This window comes from Syngnathus acus, chromosome 12, assembly GCF_901709675.1.
Source record: "Syngnathus acus chromosome 12, fSynAcu1.2, whole genome shotgun sequence".
Classification (NCBI taxonomy): Eukaryota; Metazoa; Chordata; class Actinopteri; order Syngnathiformes; family Syngnathidae; genus Syngnathus; species Syngnathus acus.
In genome coordinates, this window is record NC_051097.1 from 2,009,485 (window position 1) to 2,033,788 (window position 24,304).

A 24,304-nucleotide genomic window follows, 5' to 3' on the forward strand; every position below is an offset into this window, starting at 1 on the left:
AATCATGCAAGTGACGGACAGTTGTGAACATTCCGTTGTGGTGGGAAAGAAGATTGTAATAGGTCATTGAAGACAGTGGAGGTCGCTGTTGGAGCTTCTGTCTGTGCAGGATATTGTTTGCAGGACCACAATAAAAGGCAGAGGCAGGCAGTGTGTGTGTGTGTGTGTGTGTGTGTGTGTGTGTGTGTGTGTGTGTGTGTGTGAGGGGGGGGGGCATTCTCAGTATCTTGACCGTTTCCTGGACGATCCTCATTTACACTTGAATTCTTTACAGGGGTTAGGTTGCACATCTGATGTCATGTCCTGTTTGATACTTACCTCACCCATTCCTCAAATTGTGATACACTGCCTTCAAAGCCCACAAATATAGCTAAAAACAACTTATACGTAACGTTATTGATGCCTCATCTGAGAAATTTCACCCAAGCACAGAGAGAACCGCGCTACAGTTATGTATTGCCATCTAATGAATACAGTATATAACATCAAACATCAACACTATGAATAACAAACTATAGTTTATTTATCTATGAATACAGTATAGAAACAGTGAATGGACAAACATTCCTTGGATTCAAATATTGTCAGCAGAATGTTTGAAACGATTTCAAAGGCATAGTAGAAATAATAAAACAGCATAAAATTGAAATATGCAAAAGGGCAGTATTTAACTTTCCTGTATTTTATGGACATAACATTGTAAAGAATAAGTACACACACGCTATACCTGGAATACAAACAGTAAACAATCTAAGCGGCAACTTTAAACACAGATGAAACAGATGAGACATGAACATTCTAAACCTGTCCCCATACTGTTGTCTTCAATTGCAGTTACTACCACGTTATATTCCTTTGAATTACTCAAATTCTGTAAGAAATGCTTAACAGATGTTAACAGTTAGATCCATCAGTGGTTTGGAACTTGAAAAACTGATATAAATAGTGCTGGAGATAATGCGGACGGGTGTCCCACTGATGTTGAAGTGACGTGTGAACACCAATTTTGCTATTACTTGGTAATTCTCTCCCAAAGAGACAGCAGCAATCTGCCTGCCTGGGCATCTAACTCCTACAAAAGGGAAAGAGAAAGAAAGAGAGTACTTAAAATTATTTTAAAATGAAAATGCAGAAGCAAAGTAGGTGTTGTAACCAATCAACCACAGATTTCTGGTATGGCTGAATGACTATCTAGTATGCATTAAAAGATATTTGAAGCTATTCTAGACTTATGCCTAATTAACACTAACTGAGGAACGTTGCGCTGTCCGTACGGAATCAATTCACACAGACTGCGGTGCATGTTTTATAAATTGCAAGTGAGTGAGAAAAATAGAAATAGTTGTGCATCATTATACAGTATTTTTCGGACTTTAAGTCGCAGTTCTTTTCATAGTTTGGCTGGGGGTGCGACTTATACTCAGGAGCGACTTATATGTGAAATTATTAACACGTTATTACTTGATCATGAACTTACTTACTAGTATATCACTTCATGTATTATTTTCACACTAAACCACATAAGGGCGCTCTAGGCCTGTGGAATAATTGGAACTGCAACTGACGATGAGTCTGACGTCAGCGCCACATCTACTTCGGGAGTCAGCTGAGTCGTTTATAATTGACAGTGGACGAAGATTTCGATGGATTTAATGATTTGGAGTGACACGGATGGTTCGATAAACTTGTTAATTATGTTATAGTTATTTGATATATAGTTTATATATACCGTAAATTTCGGACTATAAGCCGCTACTTTTTTCTCAAATTTTGAACCCTGCGGCTTATAGTCCGGTGCGGCTTATATAGGTTTTTTTTCCATGATTTTTCTCATGACTAATACACTTATACACTCATAAAAAGGCTGTGGACCAATGTTGTGCTGTTATGTTCATAAAAGTTATGCGTCCCTAAATAATCATCTCTTTCCTGACAATCATCTTTGTGTATATTCTCTTACAAATGGTAATTAAACATTAAAAACCTTACGCAATCATTCGGCGACTTTACATGCATTTTTTCTAACGCCCATCAGGGGGGACTCGAGCAGAAAAGATAAGAGAGAGAGGTGGAATGTATGCGTCGAGGAAGACAGTAGTGGCGCGTTGTGCACGAGGAAAGTTAGCGTAAACAGAGCCCAATGATGGAAAACACCAGAAGGCGTGCGTATGACGCAGCTTTCAAGTTAAAAGCCATTGAGCTGGCTGATAAAGAAGGGAACAGAGCGGTTGCACGTAAACTTGGAATAAATGAAATCGATTTAAAGTGGCCCTCCGACTTGAATGGGAGGCTTGGATGACCAGCGGCGAGAAATCGTTTACAAAAATGGGACGCATGCAAAGAGCAACATTTGCACAAGTCTGCCAGTGGATCCTGACAGCGTGGAGCAGTGTGAAAAAATCCACCATCACTAACGGGTTTCGAAAAGCCAGTCTGCTGCGTGACGGAGAGGAGAGCACAAGCTCAGGAGTGAATTTAGCTCAGGACGAGAATGACGATGAAAGCGACAATGAGAAAGAGTGTTGCGACGTACATCTGGCGCTATTCTAATCGGACACTGAGGAGGAAGATTTTGCTGGTTTCAGTGGACAGGAGGAAGACAAAGATGGCTCTCAGTGACTGTTGACTGGAATGTTATTTTTTTACCCGGCTAGTTAGTGCTGTTACTTCCGTGTTTACAACAAAATGTTAATGTTATTAAAACTTTAGCCCAGCTAGTGATGTTACTTCCTTGTTTACAACGAAATGTTAATGGTATTAAAACTTTAGCCCAGCTAGTGCTGTTACTTCTGTGTTTACAATGAAATGTTAATGTGATTAAAACTTTAAAAAGGCTTTCAGTGTACTGTCTTTCTTTGTAAATAACCCGTGCGCACGTGCGGCTTGCATAAATATAAAACTAAATCACAAATTTTAGCTGGTGCGGCTTATAGCCCAAAATGTATGGTAGTTATATAGGCCTGTGAAATAATTGGAACCGCAACTGACAACGAGTATGACGTCAGCACCGCATTCACTTCCGGAGTCAGTTTATAAACCCCTTTTTAAGTGACACAGAGGACGAAGATTTCGATGGATTTAATGATTTGGAGTGACACAGATGGTTAGATAAACTTATTTATGTTATAGTTATTTGAATAACTCTTAATATGTTACGTCAGGCACGTTCTCTGGTTTCAGGTAAAAATCTGAATAAGGACCCCGGATTACGCCTTTTAACCCAAATATCTCATCGTATAAATTTGATCATGTAGTAACCCTTTGAACAAGGCACTGTTTTTGTTCTGCGCATGCTATATCCTATCTGCAAAGAATCTTTGTATTTTGAGTCCAGGAAGAACTTGCATGCGTGGCATCCTCGCGGCCTAGCGACTAGTAAGCCTAACTTCAAAACATTTATTTCTCTGTAGTGTTTTCACATTATTTTTTGTCTCTATAATGATAATGTCAGTGTGTAAATAGACACGCAAGTACGTCTGACACGCAACTCTCCAAAAATACACAAGGAGTGTAAACAATAATGGAAAAACTGAGACAAAACCCAGCAGGACCCCTTTTGAATGAGGAGAAAACCGTTTACTTTATTCCTATGGTGACTGACATATATATATTGTGTTTTATTGACGGAAGAAAGGAACAATGGGAAATTGCGTCTATTTGTGTTGCTGTTTCAGTCGGGATATTGAAATTGCCATTTACATGGGAGTAACTGTCTCAGGGTTATTCTGAATATTTCAGAAACCGTAATTTTGACATTAACCTGATATGACTCACAAATAAATGTTCATCAGGATCAAATATGAATTTTGGAAGTTCAGTGAATAACATCAGGATGCAGTGGACATGGTCAGACAGGCATAGGCCCCTTTTACACAACACTATTCCAACGTAGTTTGCTATTGTTGTACCGCATTTTCCGCCCTAAAAGGCGCACCTAAAAACCTAAAATTTTCTCAAAAGCCGACAGTGCGCCTTATAGGCCAGTGCGCCTTATATATGGATCAACTGATGAATTTGTTGATCCATACTGGTTGTACACAGTGCTCTGCCAAAATGTTTCAGTACATTTTAGTACGACTAGTAAATTACAAGGTCGCATCGCTTCCCAGCATTACGGCAACTGTAGTCAGGGGGCGTCACCGAATAGCTGTTGTACCCGCGAGGCTATTTCATGTCAAAATAGGCTGCTCTGTTAATGTTTCGAGTAAATCTACTGATCGATATGGAAGGGAAACATAGGTAAGTAGTACCAATGTGTTAGATCGAACTTTAGTCAGTTCCGATCATTTTATAGGAGATCGTTTGAGAAACGCGATTGTTTACACTTTGCTGAGGCTCATGGGAGATTGCGAGCTGAGGCTCGTGAGACTTTGCGGATGGCTAATGCTATTGCGATAGCTGCTATACGTACCAGGCTATTTCATGTCAAAATAGGCTGCTCTGTTAATGTTTCGAGTAAATCTACGGATCGATATGGAAGAGAAACATAGGTAAGTAGTACCAATGCGTTGGATCGAACTTTAGTCAGTTCCGATCATTTTATAGGAGATCGTTTGAGAAACGCGATTGTTTACACTTTGCTGAGGCTCATGGGAGATTGCGAGCTGAGGCTCGTGAGACTTTGCGGATGGCTAATGCTATTGCGATAGCTGCTATACGTACCAGGCTATTTCATGTCAAAATAGGCTGCTCTGTTAATGTTTCGAGTAAATCTACGGATCGATATGGAAGAGAAACATAGGTAAGTAGTACCAATGCTTTAGATCGAACTTTAGTCAGTTCCGATCATTTTATAGGAGATCGTTTGAGAAACGCGATTGTTTACACTTTGCTGAGGCTCATGGGAGATTGCGAGCTGAGGCTCGTGAGACTTTGCGGATGGCTAATGCTATTGCGATAGCTGCTATACGTACCAGGCTATTTCATGTCAAAATAGGCTGCTCTGTTAATGTTTCGAGTAAATCTACGGATCGATATGGAAGGGAAACATAGGTAAGTAGTACCAATGCGTTAGATCGAACTTTAGTCAGTTCCGATCATTTTATAGGAGATCGTTTGAGAAACGCGATTGTTTACACTTTGCTGAGGCTCATGGGAGATTGCGAACTGAGGCTCGTGAGACTTTGCGGATGGGTAATGCTATTGCGATAGCTGCTATACGTACCAGGCTATTTCATGTCAAAATAGGCTGCTCTGTTAATGTTTCGAGTAAATCTACGGATCGATATGGAAGGGAAACATAGGTAAGTAGTACCAATGCGTTAGATCGAACTTTAGTCAGTTCTGATCATTTTATAGGAGATCGTTTGAGAAACGCGATTGTTTACAGAGGGCTCGTTGGTTATTGGCTAGTGGATGCATACCGCAACCCTAGTCAACCTCAGTTTGATGCAGTATAGCTTCTATTTTATGCGCCTTATAATCCGGTGCGCCTTATATATGGACAAAGTTTTAAAATGGGCCGTTCATTGAAGGTGCGCCTTATAACCCGGTGCGCCTTTTAGGGCGGAAAATACGGTACTTGGTTCTACCTACCGTAGTTCAGGGTGGTTTACTTACGTTTACAAAAAGAAAGCCTTAAAACATTGTCATTGTCAAAAAAAAAATTTTTTGTTTGACCAGTTAATGGTAATGACATAATTAACATTAACTGGTCAAACAAAAAAAAATAGTTTTTTTTTTTTAATTTAAATTAATGGAAACCTGTCATTGCAAAAACGCGTTTCAAGTCCTGGGTTAATTTATCGGAATTAGGTCACAGAATGTATTGCATTCCAGACTGTACGTTCACTTGTTTTCTTTATAAAACAGAAAAGCACAAACTCACCTGTCCGTCTCTGCTGATTTGAACTTTCTTGTTGCCGTTCAATGGGTTGAGGATATGCTGAGTGTACTGGAAAGGTAGATTTTCCTTGCAGATCCACTCCACACAAAAAATTCCTCCTAATCGCCCAAACCCCCAATCCTGGCAACTGGTGTAAGTAACAGATGAAGACATGCGAGCATATCCCTGAAAATTAAAAAACAATAATCCACAAAGTGAACCTTCTGTGACCGTTATTACCTGAGCTCTTAGGCATTGTGATGTCACTTTCAGTCAACAGCAATTGGCAGTGAAAGGCAAAATGGCAACCCCTTGACATGGCTAAGAACTGGTGTATTTCTACATGATTTGATGAATAATATTTAATGTTCTGAATGATATTTTATGTGCATTTTGCGATTGTCCGTACTTTAACTCACAGATCAATTCATGATGTCATTTATTGGCTCTGCGAAATAAGGCGTTAGAGGCACATTGTTCCTTCTACCGTTTTTTTCCGTGTATAATACGCCCCCATGTATAATACGCACCCTAACAATGGCATGTTGATGCTGGAAAAAAGCCTGTACCCATGTATAATACGCACCCAATTTGTTTTTTGTTTTTTTAATTTGTTTTTTTTTTTCTTTTTTTTTTTAAGTCCCAATGATCGTCACACACGCAGGGAGGCAATGGGTCCCATTTTTATAGTCTTTGGTATGGTCTTAACTAGGCTGGATGTATTTTTTTTGTTGGCGTTGATTTCTCCGACTGCCCATAAAGGCACCACCGCGATCAGATGAAAAGAGAGGAAAGTGACGTGCGGACATGTGAAAAAGGCGGCTCTGTATGGGAGAGACGTTGAAGAGGAATAATAACACCCTTGGAAACCAAAACTTGCCCCTCGTCGTGACTCGGAGCCGCAACAAATGTTTCGGATTTGTGTAGGGTACATTGTGACAGCAAACGAGCAGGTGATCGAGCAAGCGTCTGATACGAGAGCATTGCGTTCGTATGGAGCGTGTTTGAAGTGAACAGCAGAGACGAAAGGAACAAGGCAAAGTGTTGTGAAATAAAATATTACCTGTAATACGCATTTTGTTATTTGCTGATTGTATTAAGCTATCACATTCATTGTCAGTCAAGAAGAGAAGAGGACTATTATCCCTTCTTTGACGAAATGACCAGAGCACAGTACAAACACACTATTGTTCTTTCGGTATTTATTCAACCCACATTCTTTCACAACATGACAAGAAGAGAACAATACATAAATCAATACTCGTACCAGTACCATGATTTTCTTAAAAAAAAAAAAAAAAAAAAAAGAATTTTTTTTTTAAAAAATTAAAAAAAAATTGTACCCATGTATAATGCGCACCCCAGATTTTAGGACAATAAATTAGTTAAATTTTGCGTATTATACACGGAAAAAAACGGTATTTACCAATGGCGAATCAATACCATTATAGATTAACTTTTGGATTGATCAATTGGATTTGGGAATCAATCTTAGTGGTATCAGATCAAATAGTAATAATCATCCTCATCACTCCAGCTGGCATAATGGCTGTCTTGTCGCAGTCAAAGCACAGTGAGTTTTGTTTTTGTTGTCTTTGTATGAATTTTTGTGTAAAAACCACTCAATGTTGGGGTAAAGCCTACATACAGTGCCTTGCGAAAGTATTCGGCCCCCTTGAACCTTTCAACATTTCGCGACATTTCAGGCTTCAAACATAAAGATATAAAAGTTAAATTTTTTGTCAAGAATCAACAACAAGTGGGACACAATCGTGAAGTGGAACAAAATTTATTGGATAATTTTAACTTTTTTAACAAATAAAAAACTGAAAAGTGGGGCGTGCAATATTTTTCGGCCCCCTTGCGCTAATACTTTGTAGCGCCACCTTTTGCTGCAATTACAGCTGCAAGTCGCTTGGGGTATGTCTCTATCAGTTTTGCACATCGAGAGACTGGAATTCTTGCCCATTCTTCCTTGCAAAACAGCTCGAGCTCAGTGAGGTTGGATGGAGAGCGTTTGTGAACAGCAGTCTTCAGCTCTTTCCACAGATTCTCGATTGGATTCAGGTCTGGACTTTGACTTGGCCATTCTAACACCTGGATACGTCTATTTGTGAACCATTCCATTGTAGATTTGGCTTTATGTTTTGGATCATTGTCCTGTTGGAAGATAAATCTCCGTCCCAGTCTCAGGTCTTTTGCAGACTCCAACAGGTTTTCTTCCAGAATGGTCCTGTATTAGGCTCCATCCATCTTCCCATCAATTTTAGCCATCTTTCCTGTCCCTGCTGAAGAAAAGCAGGCCCAAACCATGATGCTGCCACCACCATGTTTGACAGTGGGGATGGTGTGTTCAGGGTGATGAGCTGTGTTGCTTTTACGCCAAACATATCGTTTTGCATTGTGGCCAAAAAGTTCGATTTTGGTTCCATCTGACCAGAGCACCTTCTTCCACGTTTGGTGTGTCTCCCAGGTGGCTTGTGGCAAACTTTAAACGAGACTTTTTATGGATATCTTTGAGAAATGGCTTTCTTCTTGCCACTCTTCCATAAAGACCAGATTTGTGCAGTGCACGACTGATTGTTGTCCTATGGACAGACTCTCCCACCTCAGCTGTAGTTATGTGCAGTTCATCCAGAGTGATCATGGGCCTCTTGGCTGCATCTCTGATCAGTCTTCTCCTTGTTTGAGATGAAAGTTTGGAGGGACGGCCGGGTCTTGGTAGATTTGCAGTGGTCTGATACTCCTTCCATTTCAATATAATTGCTTGCACAGTGCTCCTTGGGTTTGCTGCACTGAAAGTAAAGGGGCCGAATAATATTGCACGCCCCACTTTTCAGTTTTTTATTTGTTAAAAAAGTTTAAATTATCCAATAAATTTCGTTCCACTTCACGATTGTGTCCCACTTGTTGTTGATTCTTGACAAAAAATTAAAATTTTATATCTTTATGTTTGAAGCCTGAAATGTGGCGAAATGTTGAAAGGTTCAAGGGGGCCGAATACTTTCGCAAGGCACTGTATAATCACCAGGATTTTGTGAGTTTTGCATTATACTGCGAAAAGACGTTTATAGCAAGCAAATTGAACAGGAGCTCAACAAGCGCTAAATAATGACAAAAATGCTTGAGAATATTAATGTTGTTGGTCAGTAAAGAGTACAACTATAATGTTATACATGAATCTGCCAAGGGACTACAGATGAGAACTTGCCGATAGCTATAAATTTACATGCAAATGTTCATTAATATACACTCTTTTTTTTAAAAATAATTATATATAGCTTTTTCTATTAGAGAAGCCCATGGACACGTCAATTTCAGTTGACAGCGGGTGGCAGTACAGGAGAAAATGAACTTTTTATATGAATTGTGCTCTTGTCATAATTGATAGGAATTACTGTTACCCATGTTCTATGCCCCCACCACAAAAAAGAAACATTTGTAGTATCAGAGGGTCAATTGTGAATGCAGTGCATCCCTGGGTGGGGTACAACTCTAGAGCAGGACACATTGTCTAAAAACATGTGCAATCACTGTTTGCAAGGCCTATGTGTCTGACTCACTGTGCCTGCCTGAATGCGATCTGCTTTTGTGGTGTTGTATGTAACAAACCTGTACTATATACAGCAGAAAGTAAATTGAATGGATCCTAAAAACATTACTGTAATTTATAATAATGTTAAAAGAAAAAAAAATCACCTGGTAGTGTCCAGAGCCTTGAACAGAAAAGATGAGAATGACTTCATTCTCCTGGAGGGCTTTGGTGAGTTTGGTCTCATTACTTGGAATTGTGGACCAGATGCCTTTTTGCTGAGAAATTTCGATGTTCCTCAAGTTGCTGCTTTTCATGATGAAGTAACGGGCTGATAACAATTCCAGCTGTGGTAACACCTGTTTTGTGCAATGCTGGTAAAATACTAATAAAGTCAGTACCAGCAAAAATGAAGTTGCATAAAAACATCAACAACTGTCTTTGGGGTTTTATAATATGGGTATGATCCAGTTTTTTTTTGTTTTGTTTTTTTAACGCTTGGGAATTGTGTTGTAGCACCGTCCAAAAATATGAGAAAATTAGCTATTTTGATTTTGTGCTTCTGAAATATATAACTTGGGTCATTTAGAATGGACAAAACAATCTGCATTAGTTGTGTAAATTAGGCAATGAATAGACAGACAGATATTTTAATCTGGGAATACCTTTTCTGAGAAATAAGAGAATGGGCTGTCAAACTGACTGTCCAAGCTCACAGAGGCGGTGGAATTGCTGGAAGAGAGATGGTGCTCCACAAGATAACTTTTGCTCAGTGAAGACTTATCACTGCTATGAGGTTTCCTCTGACATTGGCCTGAGACTCCTGGTAATCTGGAGCAAGGAAAAATGTGGGAGTGGGGGTGGTGGGGTGTTGTTGAGATAAGATAATGATATTACTCAACAAATGATTGCTTGTATTAAACTCTAACTAAGACATAGTGACAATCAGATATTTTAAGGAGTCTTATCATATTAAATAAACTTTTTTGAGTCATTGTTATGTGTATGTATGTTTTTTTTTCTATGTAATTGTGAGCTGTCCTATCTTTGTGAGTGGTCATTGAACAACACCTCATCTTACTTCCAGCTTTGAAAACTAGCCACCAAAATAACTCATTTGTTAAGAAAATCGATCACCATTATGCCAAAGGTAATACATATATAATCATATATCTGGCTATAGATAACTGCCAAGTTTAAAATACATGATAAGTTATGATAGTAAAACATTTCATACATGCACAGGGAATGCTTAAAAACCTTTTCTGTAGGGCATCATTTCGGAAAATGATTTAAACCACGAGTGGTGGGGGATAGGGGGTGATGGTATTGAGCACAGAAAAAAAATAGTGATATATTTTGAGTTAGTGTAGTCCCACGTCCACAAAATGTGTTTAAGAAAAAGAAAAGAAAACATTTTGATCATCTTTGACCTTTTTAGCATGTGGTCTGCGCGACAGGAAGTAAGGAAGTGTTACTGCAGGCTGGAAAGTCTGTGAGTTCACAATAATGACAGAACAGGTCGATTGTGGGTGGTTGGCTAATTGAAAAGAAGATCGTCAGTCAGAGAAGGTTGGGAACCACTCGTTTAAACAATACCTACCACAAGAAATTCAAGGTGGCTTGCATGAATATGCATAAATAAATAAAAGTCCTGTAGGGAACAAACATTGGCTACTGGACAGGGACTCCTGATGAATGTGCTCAAACAGGACTATTCAATTGACTGAAATGCATATGTTAACTGATTACCTGTCATCAGTGGCGTTGCGGGTAAGCTTTGGGTTCCCTTTGGAGTTCTGAATGAGCCTCTCTGGCACTGAAGGACAGGGACGCTGGCCTATCCCTGAGGGCTGCATCAAGCCTGCTCCATGCTCTTCTGTTGTAAGCACCTACAGGATCATGTAATTCTAATATGTAAGTTAGGTAAGTATATCTTTGTGTCAGTTTTGTTAACCATTAAAGGAGATACACTATGAATGCATATTTTCACATTCAAAACAGCTGTCAACTCTACTAATAAAATACAGCATTTTTGTCAAAATACCCCAGCAGCACTAATATTTTCATTTAATGCGCACCTGAGCTATCTGAGAAACTCAGAAGGATTTCCAACCAACACAAACCTTTTGGTCATTTTCAAACCTTGAAATATTGAGAACAAGTATATATGCATATTCTGAACAGAGAAGACAGATGGTTTAAAAAAGGAGATAGAGAGGCTATCGATAATAAGGTTGAATGCATTTTGTATTCCAAAAGTGATGCCTATTGCGGTTTGGAACATGCCTCCAACATAAAAGGTAAATTGGGTTTTCACAGCATTACTCAGGATACTGCTGTCCTACTTAACCATGTGAACGAACCTGCTCGGACGAGATATAAAACATTTTTTTTAAAGCTATGCTCACACTGAAGGTCGGTTTCCATCTTTTGCCTATGTGTGACATGCATAAGATTTTTTTTCATAGAATGTGAACTGCACAATTCAGATTTATTTTTCCAAATCTGACCCGCACATTTTTGGTATGCGAGTATAAATCAGATATGTGTCAGATGAGTCTGAAGTATGGACGCTCGGGTCACACTCATCTACTACTCTGCTCATGTACTGTAGAGGTTTCCTCCAGCCAGTAGAGGACACTGGGCTATTGTTGATGACATCTTGTTGCGTCACCCTTTTCAGTATTTATTTCCCGGTCATGTCTCCGGAGCTGTATGTGTAGCTCGTATTGCATTGCCAACTTTACCCCTATAAGTGGTCCCATTTTATTTATTATTAGTTAGTGTTGCTAGTGTTCCCTGCACATTAAGATTATTATGGTCGTAGCTGAGATTTATACGTTTGTGCATTTGCAGAGCTCCTTCATCTCTTTCAATAAACGTTATGTTGATAAAAGGTATGCGTCCCCAAAGAACCATCTCTTTCCTGACAATCTTCTTTGTGTATATTCTCCTACAAACGGTAATCAAACATTAAAACACCTGCAGCTTATACTCTGGTTCGGCTTATATATGAACAAAACAAGATTTTCCCCTAACATATAAAAAAATATAATAAATATAATAAAAATATAATAAAAAGAACAATCTCTTTCCTGACAATCTTCTTTGTGTATATTCTCCTACAAATGGTAAACATTAAAAGACCTGCGGTTTATACTCTGGTGCGGCTTATATATGAACAAAACAAGATTTTCCCCTAATATTAGCTGGTGCGGCTTGTAATCAGGTACGGCTTATAGTCCGGAAAATACGCAGACAAATATATTGCTCAGTTATTATAGACATAGGAATTAATTTACCAACGTTTTGCTATTGCATGTGTTATTAGTGTCATCAGATTACATCAGGAATTGTGTGAAATATTACTACAAGAAAATATGTGAAACAATTTTAAGATATGCAGTGGAGTTTTACACTCCTGTAAAATACTCAAAGTACTTGTTAGAATGTGTTCTAAATTAGCTCTTGTCTCTCGTTGCAAATGTACAACAATTTAGTATACAAAAACAGTTTTAATTGGAAAAAACTATGACTTACGGAAGCAAGGGTTTGAACGGTCATCTCATCTTGTTGAGACCAGGGATTTGACGGACAACAGATTCTCCTGATGAACAGATTATGCCACTTGTTCCTCAGGTCAAACACCAATTCTGCTGACTGACAGTATATTCCAAAGTCATAATACAGCCCACAATTACTGAATGCAAAAAATACAGATTACTGAATTGTAACACTCAGTGAAAAATATCCATTTAAGAAAAATCTTTTGTTTTTGCTTGAGTAAATCCGAAATTACGCGTTCTTAAATATTGCTTGAACATCAATTTACAATGGACAATAACAATTACAAAGAACACGGGCTCTTCATTCCAATTTACTTGAAGATTAACATGAAATCGGTTTGTTTGACGTAACTATTGCATAAAACCTGACAGCAGGGTAAACAAAACACTATTAACTGTATGATGAACTGTATACTCAGATACGCAGTCTTCTGCTTCTATATTTCCATGGGTATAATCTACCGTATTTTTCGGACTATAAATCGCGTTTTTTTTCATAGTTTGGGTGGGGGGAAGATTTATACTCAGGAGCGACTCATATGTGAAATTATTCACAAATTTTCAAAATTCAAAAATCCGCGAACCGTGATGTAGCAAGGGATTACTGTAATTTGAACTGCAACTGACATCAGCGGCGCGGCACACGCGGCGGTTGTTTACATAAAGGACAAAGGATTCGATCACGGGATTTAATGACTTGGAGTGACAGAGATTGTTTGATAAAATTGATGTTTATAATCATATGGGCCTGTGGAATAATTTAAACTGCAACTGACGAGTCCGACGTCAGCGGCGCAGCGCACACGCGGCGTTGTTTACATAAAGGACAAAGATTTTGATCAATGGATTTAATGATTTGGAGTGACACAGATGGTTTGATAATATTGTTGTTTATATAAAGGGAATTTGATATATACTTTATTTATCGTTATATGTGCCTGTGGAATAATTTGAACTGCAACTGACGACGAGTCCGACGTCAGCGGCGCGGCACACACGCGGCGTTGATTCCATAAAGGACGATCGATGGATTTAATGATTTGGAGTGACACAGATGGTTTGATAATATTGTTGTTTATATAATAGGAATTTGATATATATTTTATATATCGTTATATGGGCCTGTGGAATTTGAACTGCAACTGACGACTCCGACGTCAGCGGCGCGGCGCACAAGCGGCGTTGATTCCATAAAGGATGATCGATGGATTTAATGATTTGCAGTGACACAGATGGTTTGATAATATTGTTGTTTATATAATAGTTATTTGATATATAATTTATATATCGTTATATGGGCCTGTGGAATAATTTGAACTGCAACTGACGACGAGTCCGGCGACGCGGCGCATTGTTTACAAAGAGGACGATCGATGGATTTAATGATTTGGAGTGACACAGATGGTTTGATAAAAACTGTTAATGTTACGTCAGGCCCGTTCTCAGCTCTTCGTTTGTGTTTATGTCACGTTAGCATACCGCATCGTTTAGCCTGTTGGTGCTCGTTCATGTCTGTTCTTGGTGTTGGATTTTGTCGAATATATTTCCCCCATCAGGATGCCTCCTGGACGCCTCCCTGGGGAGGTGTTCTGGGCATGTCCCACCGGTAGGAGACCCCGGGGACGACCCAGGACGCGCTGGAGAGACTATGTCTCTCAACTGGCCTGGGAACGCCTTGGGATCCCCCGTGACTCGACCCCGGATAAGCGGAAGAACATGGATGGATGATGGATATTTCCCCCAAAATGCGACTTATACTCCGGTGCGACTTATATATGTTTTTTTTCACTTTATTGTGCATTTTATGGCTGATGCGACGTATATTCTGGAGCGACTTTTAGTCCGAAAAATACGGTATATTGAAATATTGTTCACGGTAATTTTTCCACACCTCATGGTTTGTCTGGAAGATGAGCCACTCATCAATTCTCAAACCAGCAGTGGCATCCTCTGTCTCACTGTCACTCATGTCATCTGCTGGACTGTCTGAAAAACAGAACATAATGGTAAAGAGACAGCATCTTCTGAATCAAATTTAACAAAATAATAGACCAACTTTTGCCAATAAAATAAAAGCATGAAAAAACACTTGCAAACTTGTAGAGAGTGCTAACAAAAAATATTTCTATCCACCTGTTAATTGCGAAAATAAACCTGAATGAATGGGAAGGTTGCAAATTCGAAACGATCCTAAAATTTGGAAAATATTTCTTACGCTTGGTGGGGGGTTGATTTTTATAAATATATATATATTTAAATACAGTACAAAGATAGCAAATGCATTTGTGCTTTTAAATTCCGGTATTGTACTGTATTTACCTGGGTTTATCTAAAATAACAGTACCTTTTTGAAAAGTAGCTTCATGGAGGCCAGAGCAACGATGTCTGGAACCGCCTGCAAATATGGCAACAGTGATGGGTGTCACCAAAGTACAACAGCGAACACTGGCAATTCTGTTGCCTCTGCTCATCTCATCATAGATGAGCCATTCTGTAGGAAAGGCCTTTGATGATTTAGATGAACTACCCTGGAGAGAATTAAAAAGAAGGAATTTGATTTATAGTACTATAAGTTCTGATGCTGTGTAAAATGTAAATGAAAACAGAATTCCATGATTAGAAAATCATCTTCAACCCTTGTTCAATTGAATAGTACTTTAAAAAGTTAAAATTTTGTGTTAAACTCATGAACATCAGTTTTCTTTTGCAAATAAACTATCACTTTGAATTTGATGCCTGCACTGAAAAAAAAACAGTATGTTGAGTGTACCATAATTCCCGGACTATAAGCCGCTACTTTTTGCACAAGCTTTGAGCCCTGCGGCTTGTTGTCCGGTGCAGCGTATCTATGGATTTTTCGTTATTTTTGTGATGACTATTACACTTATGCACCCGTAAAAGGGCTGTAGACCGCTGTTGTGCGGCACCGCTTTGCTGGGCAGAGGGATATGTGACCAGACACACGGTTACTGGGGAGAAGAGTGGTATGTTGATCGCACGTCCGTCCCCCAGGGAAATAGTGCCATATAATTGACACAAAGAAGAGACAGAACGAGATCAAGACGGACATTACTGAAGAAAGGAAGCTTTCATCCACAAACCCTCTTTATGGGGGACAAAAGAAATGCATATGATGCCGCTTTTAAGTTAAAGGCAGTCGATTTGGCTCTTAACGAAGGGAAAAGAGCTGCTGCGTTTACAGTAGAGCACAGGTGTCAAACTCAAGGCCCGGGGGCCCAGATACGGGCCCGCCACATCATTTTATGTGGCCCGCGAAGACAAATTGTGCATCAAATTTGTGTCATTACTAGAATTGCAAATTGTCTTCACTTCTAATATCTTTTTTTTTAAATATTTGACCAGTTTTTACTCGTCTGATTTGAATACGAGTTATTTGTCAGTTTGTTTTGTAGCTTTTACTGTATATAATATGAGGTGCTCATACATTTATTTGGGTTGACAGTCATAATGGCCCTCCGAAAGAAACTATGACTACAATGCGGCCCGCGAATAAAATGAATTTGACACCCCTGCTGTAGAGCTTTCTTCTGGCCACTAGAGTGCACCAGGCTATTGTTGATGACATCTTGTTACGTCACCCTTTTCAGTATTTTTTTTTCCTGGTCATGTCTTCTCCGAAGTTTTCGTGTAGCTCGTATCGCATTGCCAACTTTACCCCTGTAAGTGGTCCCATTTTATTTATTATTAGTGTGTTGCTTGTGTTCCCTGCACATTACGTTTATTATGGTCGTTGCTGAGATTTATACATGTTTGTATGTTTGCAGAGCTCCATCTCTGTCAATAAAGGTTATGTTAATAAAAGGTATGCGTCCCTAAAGAACCATCTCTTTCCTGACAATATTCTTTGTGTATATTCTCTTAAAAATGGTAATTAAACATTAAAAAACCTGCGGTTTATGGTCCGGTGCGGCTTATATATGAACAAAACAAGATTTCCCCGTACATTTAGCTGCTGCGGTTTATAATCAGGTGCGGCTTATAGTCCTGAAATTATGGTGCTTAATTTTGATTAATTTTAATTCGTCAGATAGTTGCACAAAATAAAATCCTCTGGGTCAGGATGAATTTATTTTGTGCAACTACTTGACAAAATAAAACTGAGAAAATTCAGCAGCAATTTCATTCAGTGGGCAACATGTCCACCGGGGGGGGAAAAAAAAGCTGGAACAGGGGCAAAAAGACTTGCAAAGATATGGAATGCTTTTAAAAAAAAAAACACCTGTTTGAAACAATCCAAAGATGATAAGGTAGATTGGAACAAAGCGAATGTTATGAATGGTTATAAAAAGGCATCGCCAAAAGGCTCAGTTGCTCACAAGCAGCAATGAGGTTCACCACCTTCTCAACAACTGCGTGAGCAAAAAGTCAGTTGAAGAGCAACAATTCATAATGTACAATGGTAAGGAACTTTATCATCTACTCTATGGTCTATAATATCATCAAAATATTGTGAAAATCTGAAAATCACAGTTCAACACTATATCGACAAATCCTAGTTGCCATATGCACTCTGTGCACATGTATGCTGCAGTTGGCCCTATTGACCTATTGATGAGTAATAATTTGGGGGTATGAGGAGACTGTCTTCAATCCTCCCATTTCATGAAGATGTCTACTGAAGTTTGTTATGTCATTGCCGCAAATAAGAAATGAACCTTTACCACAAACGTCCACTTTACCCTACATGTTCCAGGTGTGATGAAATTGAAGTCAAACATAAAGTCAATTTTAAACAACTTTGCAAATTCAGGGACGATTTGTTAGTCATCTCCTGAGCACTCTGCCCGCATATTGGGCTTTTGATGATGTTCAGATTGGATGCAATATGTCATATGCAGACATATTGGATACATATTCGATTTACATTCACATACAGAAGAGCCCCACATTCGAATTTATTTTAAGGTGATCTGAATTGAAAAAAGGAAACTGAAATAAAAGTGAATATTTGCAAACAAAGTATTGGTTTGAATATTAAATATTTAGTTATTAATTTGAATCACGTTTGAAAAATATTGGAAAATCATTGTATTATGTTTTTGTTCATTTTACACAATGTCCCAACTTCATAGGATTTGAAGATTGTACTTTGCATCCTCAGCCGCCTGAAAATATAAATTGTGTTCTAAAAGAGTAACTTGATCTACATACCTCTGTGTTGTGGGACTGATTCAATATGGATGTAGGGTGAAAACTGACTTTCTTCTCCTTATGACTAGAGGGCAGCTTTGTCTCAGGGTTAATATGAAGCAGATTTGGGTACATGCCAGCAACCAAGGCTGCCTTCACCACTGCCCAGTTTTCTGAGTTGATGTTCACATCTCGTATATCACTTTCCCCATGGGCCCTCACAAAGCCTGGAGGAAAAATAGGAATAATGAAGAGACAATTTATTACACTGACATATATAAAAATATTTCAGGATGACAATGAGAAGAAAAGCAAAGAAAGAAGACAATGACAGACAACCTTTATACATTTGAGTGTAAATGTGATCAATTACAACGGACCAGTTGCGCGAAGGTGTCTCAGCAGCTGCGTTCTCATGCCAAGAATCATGTCCATGGTGGCATTAGAAAGATAGTTCTTTTCACAGAAGGACCTCTCTGAGCCATCATTGCGAGCCTTCTGCCATGCCTAACAGACCAAAAGCAATGTCAACATATGTATTAGAGATTTGGCAAAATTGTACATTCATTGACAAAAATGTCCCAATAACGTAAAACTAAATAATCTCTCATACTATTAATAATCTTCCATATCCCGTAAATCTCGGACTATAAGACGCAACTTTTTTCTCAAATTTTGAACCCTGCGGCTTATATAGGATTTTTCCCGTGATTTTTGTGATGACCTGATCACTTTTATACACTTGTAAAAAGGCTGTGGACCGCTGTTGTGCGGCACCACTTTGCTGGACGGAGGGATATGTGACACGGTCACTGGGGAGAAAAGTGGTGTGTTGATCGCATGTCCATCCGCCAGGCAAATAGTGCTGTATAATTCACACAAATAAAAAGACAGAACGAGATCAAGACGGACATTACTGAAAGGAAGCTTTTATACACAAACCGTCATTATGGAGGACAAAAGAAATGCATATGATGCCGCTTTTAAGTTAAAGGCAGTCAATGTTGATGACATTGTGTTGCCTCACCCTTTTCTTTATATCCCAGTCACGTCTACTCTGGAGCTATACGTGTAGCTCGCTAGTAACTTAGCGCTTCGTGCATGAATAAAATTAGCATGAACAGACCCTCGTCATGGAAAATGCTAGAAGAAATGCATAAAAGCGACGACGAAAGAGAGACTAAGAAAGTGTGTGGCGAAGGATATCTAATGCTATTCCAATCGGACACTGAGGAGGAAGGCTTCGATGGTTTCAGTGCACAGGAGGAAGATGAAGACAGCTTTTACTGGCTCTTTTTTTTAACTTTTACTGGTATATTGATTTGACCAGCCCTGTTAGTGCTGTGCTACCGTGTTGCTGCTGTGTTACCGCCGCGTCTCAGTGACTTTTACCGGTGTGTTTTTTTTAATCCAGCCTTATTAGTGCTGTTACTTCCGTGTTGCTGCGGTATTACTGCCTGTATTACTGGTATTACTGTCACAGGCAGTGTTTGGAAAGAAATGTTAAGGTATGTTATTAAAACTTTAAAAAGGCTTTCTGTGTACCGTCTTTCTTTGTAAGTAACTCGCGTGCACACTTCTGTGTTGCTGCGGTACTACTGCTGCGTCACAGGCAGCGTTTAGAAAGACATGTTAAAGTATGTTATTAAAACTTTAAAAATGCTTTTTGTGTAGTGTCTTTCTTTGTAAATAAGTCATGCGCACATGCGGCTTATAGTCCGGTGCGGCTAATAGTACGAAAATTACGGTAGTAATTATTGGCGGCTCGGTGGTGCACTGGTTAGCACGTCCGCCTCACAGTTAGGAGTGTGCCGGTTTGATTCCACCTCCGACCCTCCCTGTGTGGAGTTTGCATGTTCTCCCCGAGCCCGCGTGGGTTTTCTCCGGGTACTCCAGTTTCCTCCCACATCCCAAAAACATGCTTGATAGGCCGATTGAGCACTACAAAATGCCCCTGAGTGCGAGTGCGGATGGTTGTTTGTCTCTGTGTGCCCTGCGATCGGCTGGCAACCGGTTCAGGGTGTCCTCCGCCTACTGCTCAATGACTGCTGGGATAGGCTCCAGCACACCCGCGACCCCCGTGGGGACAAAGCAGTACAGAAGATGGATGGATGGATGGATGGATGGATGGATGGATGGATGGATGGATGGATGGATGGATGGATGGATGGATGGATGGATGGTAATTATTTGTGAAAATATCTCTTGTACATAAGTCAGTATTGTACTGGGTACTGAATAAAGAATTAAAATTACCTGGAAAATTCTCAGCATGGTCATGTGGTCACTGAAGCTGTTGGAAGCGAAATGTTTACGACACTGAAGAGCAGCCCTCTTCTGAGAGCCCTGGACAGGGAGAATAAAGGGGTCCCGATAACCTAATGTACAAGCAATGGTCAAAATGGGGTCTAGACACTTCAGCACTACAGCACATAGGACCATCTTTCCCAGATTGGGCTCAACAGGTAGATCAGCCAAATGGAAGCCAAGATCAGTCAGGTCTTCATTCTCGTTCATAGCATCTATTGTCTGATGAAAAAGACATGATTGAAACAATACCCACCATGTGTGTGATGCATTCATTGTTACGCAACCATTATAAGCATTTCTTACCTTAAGCATCTGCACAGCACTCTTTACAGCATGTGCTGTAGGAGGTTGTGGAGCCTTGGACAAGAACTCAGATACTGGAGAGGGAGTCAGCAATTTGGTCTGCAGACATAATTCCTAACACAAAAACACACAGACACAAACACACAGAAAGACAGACACACACACGAAACAAAATTGAATACCTTGGTAAGGAATTTTAGCATCTAGGTCAGGGGTGGGCAATTCCGGTCCTCGAGGGCCGGTATCCTGCATGTTTTATAGGTCTCCCTGCTGCAACACACCTGATTCAAATGATCAGGATTGTTATCCAGCTCCTGCAGACCTTGCTAATTATCTGACCATTTGAATGAGGTGTGTTGCAAAAGGGTGACATAGAAAACATGCAGGACCCGGCCCTCGAGGATCGGAATTGCCCACCCCTGCTCTAGGTTCTATCCAGGCTGGAGACAATTATTTGCTGTTCTTCCCATTCCACTGTAAATTGGCAGTTAATTTGTGATTTTATAATTATGTACAGTTATATGCAAAAGTTTGGGCACCCTGATCACTGTTCCCTCTAAGCTGCGCAGCTGCGCAATTGCGCACTGCTTGCACAGTCTCTGCGCATAAGAAACTCTATGCTGTACACAAAATAAAATTCTGCATAAATTGATTGATTAATATCTAATATTAGACGTAATCTAATCTAATGATTTTCTTTCTGTGCCTTTTTGTAGTGTAAATCAGTGATTGACAGGTGTCCAGCCAATGATATATGGTTCACTTACGCTACATAGCTAATCATAGCATTGACAGTGCCTGAAAATGTGTCCTGCCCATCTGTGCCGTGCAGGTTAGCTAGCTAACAACAGTGCGTCGGAGTCAAGAGATGCAAACGCTAAGTTAGCTAACCCCTTCTCATGGCGAAACGAACGAGGAGCGACACATCCACTCGCCAAGCCAAAGTAAATAATAGATGTGGCGGTTCTTTTAAGATGGAATGGCTGTCGAAGTGTGTGCAAATAAAAGAGCAAACGGTGAAACTAGGTGTGATTTTCTCTTTTTCGAATGAGAAAGGTCTACTATGCAAAGCACGCAGTGAAACCAAAGTGGCGGGTGAGTTTACAGAGGGAAAATATGGACTGAATGGAAGTTTGGCTACCTCAATTGTTACATTCAGCAGAAATGTCATTTGAAAGCTGTTGGAATTGTACAAAGACTCAAGATGGGACAGGGGATCGGTACATTGCGGGTGAGCGCAAAAGACCGACAGAAAAGGAACGAGCTGTCACACAAAGCAAAACCCGACCCCGAGCTTGTAAAGTTTTCATTGACTATTTATTTATTTATTTATTTCATCTAGTGTTGCACACAGTGTGTACAGGGAGCTTGAAAAATTAGAGGGAACATTGCCCATGATCATTTTCAAGATTTTCCTTTATAAATCATTGGTTGTTCAGAGCAGCAATTTCAGTAAAATATATTATATACAGTAATCCCTCGCTATATCACGTTTCAACTTTCACGGCCTCGCTGCTTTTTTTTTCACAGTGAATTGTGTTATGGCTTCAGATGAAAAAGACAATACAGAGCGAAGTCAGGCCGCAGTGGCGCACTATATAGTACGTACTGATGACTACAATTATTATTTTACTGTAGTTATCTGGAAGAAAGTGTTTACTTTTCTTTGTTAAACAAATGCTTGGGCCTGAAAACAACTTTTACCTGTATAATAAAAAAAATAACGGTTTCTACTTCACGGATTTCACCTATCACGGGTTCTTTTCGGAACGTAACCCCAGCAAAAAAGGAGGGATTACTGTAGCAGCAATATTAACAGTAATATTTGAGAAGTGAGATGAAGTTTACAGAATTTACAGAAAGTTTGCAGTCATTACTTCAAGATAGGCCGGTGCATAAATTTGGGCACCCTTGTTGTTTTATTGATTTGAAAACCTTTAGCACTTATTATTGGAACACAAAATTTTTAAAGTCCTGATGTATTTTCCAAAATTTAAGTGGACCTCAGTGCGCAGGGAGCTTAATTTGGTCCAATCGCGCAACCGCAGCGCGCTCACTGTCCCATTGCTTTAAGAGCGTCTTTGTGTTTTAGGATGGCTTTACTGCTCCCACTTGCTTTCTTTGGAGGCATGATTAGGGGTTAATACAATCCTCAAAGTAACGAAAATACAATAACGAACGGAGTCAGTCGGCATCCGAGCTGCGCGGTCAGGTTTTCTCGGGTCCTTTCGGCTCATCTCACGAGGTTTGACCTCCGAATTTTGTTCAACAACCGAAGCAAAAAAATCTTGAAATTTCCGTTCAAATTCCGATTTGTTCGAGAACCAGGACGTTCGAAAACCGAGGTTTGACTGTATTTGTTTTCATAAAAACCCGTGATGCACCGAGGCCACAAGAGGTGACGCGCGAAGTGACGAGGGATTACTATATATATTTTATAAATGGTGAGCAGATCACAGAAACCCTACATTTGGCCAATAAAGATTGTTGATTTTGATAACAGTAATAGTGAACACAGGCTTCCACTTGATCTGATTTCATCTCTAGTATTTATGGTTCTGTGCATCCAATTTGCTTGGCTCATGGACATAATATAGTAACATCGTCACAACAACAAACATTACACGGATATCAAAACTGTAAACAGCAGTGACGTGTGGTGAGGTTCATGACTGGGGAGGCACTGACGTCCCCCCCGGTAAAATTTGCCCGGCACCCAATCGTGTCACAAAAAAGGTTGGGGAACGCTGCTCTAGTGTGGCTTATTCATTATTCAATTTGAACTATTTTAATTAGAATCTCATATCAGCAGTCTTCACACATAAAAACACTCAATAAAGCACATGGAATCAAAAACTTGTTTTTGATCGTGCGTACCACTCCTTTTAACTCCGGAGTTGGTCTTCCTTTACTGATGACCTGCTTCGACCGAAAATCCATAGTTGAAAATCGTTTGGATATGTAATCCTCCATTGTAAAACGAAATGTAAAACCGGGGGGGGGGGGAACACGAATGCAAAACGAAATAAATGGATGACTGCTCCTCAGTTGTTCACTGCAAATTTGAACTGGAGATCTCTTATTCTACAGGTAGGCGCATGAAGCCTCCCAGGATCACTAGCACTCCCTGCCATAAGGCTTGAGAACCTTTTTTCGTAGCCTCCGTAAGGTCTCTTTTCAAAGCCGTTTTGTTCATCTAAAGCAGGGGTCTCAAACGCCAGTCCTCGGGGGCCGCATTCCTACATGTTTTCCAAGTTTCCCTCGTTAAACACACCTGATTCAATTATCAGGCTCCTGCAGAACGTGAGGATGAACTGATCATTTGAATCAGGTGTGTTTAACGAGGGAAACTTGGAAAACGTAGGAATGCGGCCCCCGAGGACTGGAGTTTGAGACCCCTGATCTAAAGAAACACAACGTTACAGACAGATGACAAAAAACACTAGATATTATATACATCAGCTTAACTACGGAAATGAGTTAATATAGCCACAGTGTTTGAACACTTAAAAAGCGACATAAAGACAGAGAGCAGTTCAGTCTAACTGCATAGCCTGTCAACATAGGCAGCCGTGCGATTACGCAATCCTCAGAGGAGGCTAGGCAGGAAGTTGG

The 24,304-nt window shown here is 39.8% G+C and overlaps 1 protein-coding gene across 4 annotated transcripts in view; it reads right to left on the reverse strand.

Moving 5' to 3' along the window:
• Positions 1-499: 499 nt before the first annotated feature.
• LOC119131381 (3'-5' RNA helicase YTHDC2) overlaps positions 500-24,304 on the reverse strand; it is a 36,294-nt gene continuing 12,489 nt past the window's right edge. For 3 of the 4 annotated variants that reach the window (XM_037265779.1, XM_037265780.1, XM_037265781.1), the window contains 12 exons: positions 20,690-20,803; positions 20,333-20,605; positions 18,457-18,583; positions 18,098-18,303; positions 15,270-15,453; positions 14,817-14,911; positions 12,900-13,019; positions 11,109-11,248; positions 10,022-10,187; positions 9,524-9,730; positions 5,828-6,010; positions 500-1,072 (listed from right to left, as the gene is read on the reverse strand). In XM_037265779.1, the coding sequence (XP_037121674.1) occupies positions 1,013-1,072; positions 5,828-6,010; positions 9,524-9,730; positions 10,022-10,187; positions 11,109-11,248; positions 12,900-13,019; positions 14,817-14,911; positions 15,270-15,453; positions 18,098-18,303; positions 18,457-18,583; positions 20,333-20,605; positions 20,690-20,803 (1,875 nt within the window). In that variant the 3' untranslated portion in view covers positions 500-1,012. The remainder of the gene's footprint in view (positions 1,073-5,827; positions 6,011-9,523; positions 9,731-10,021; positions 10,188-11,108; positions 11,249-12,899; positions 13,020-14,816; positions 14,912-15,269; positions 15,454-18,097; positions 18,304-18,456; positions 18,584-20,332; positions 20,606-20,689; positions 20,804-24,304) is intronic. The other variant, XR_005099646.1, reaches the window with a different exon arrangement.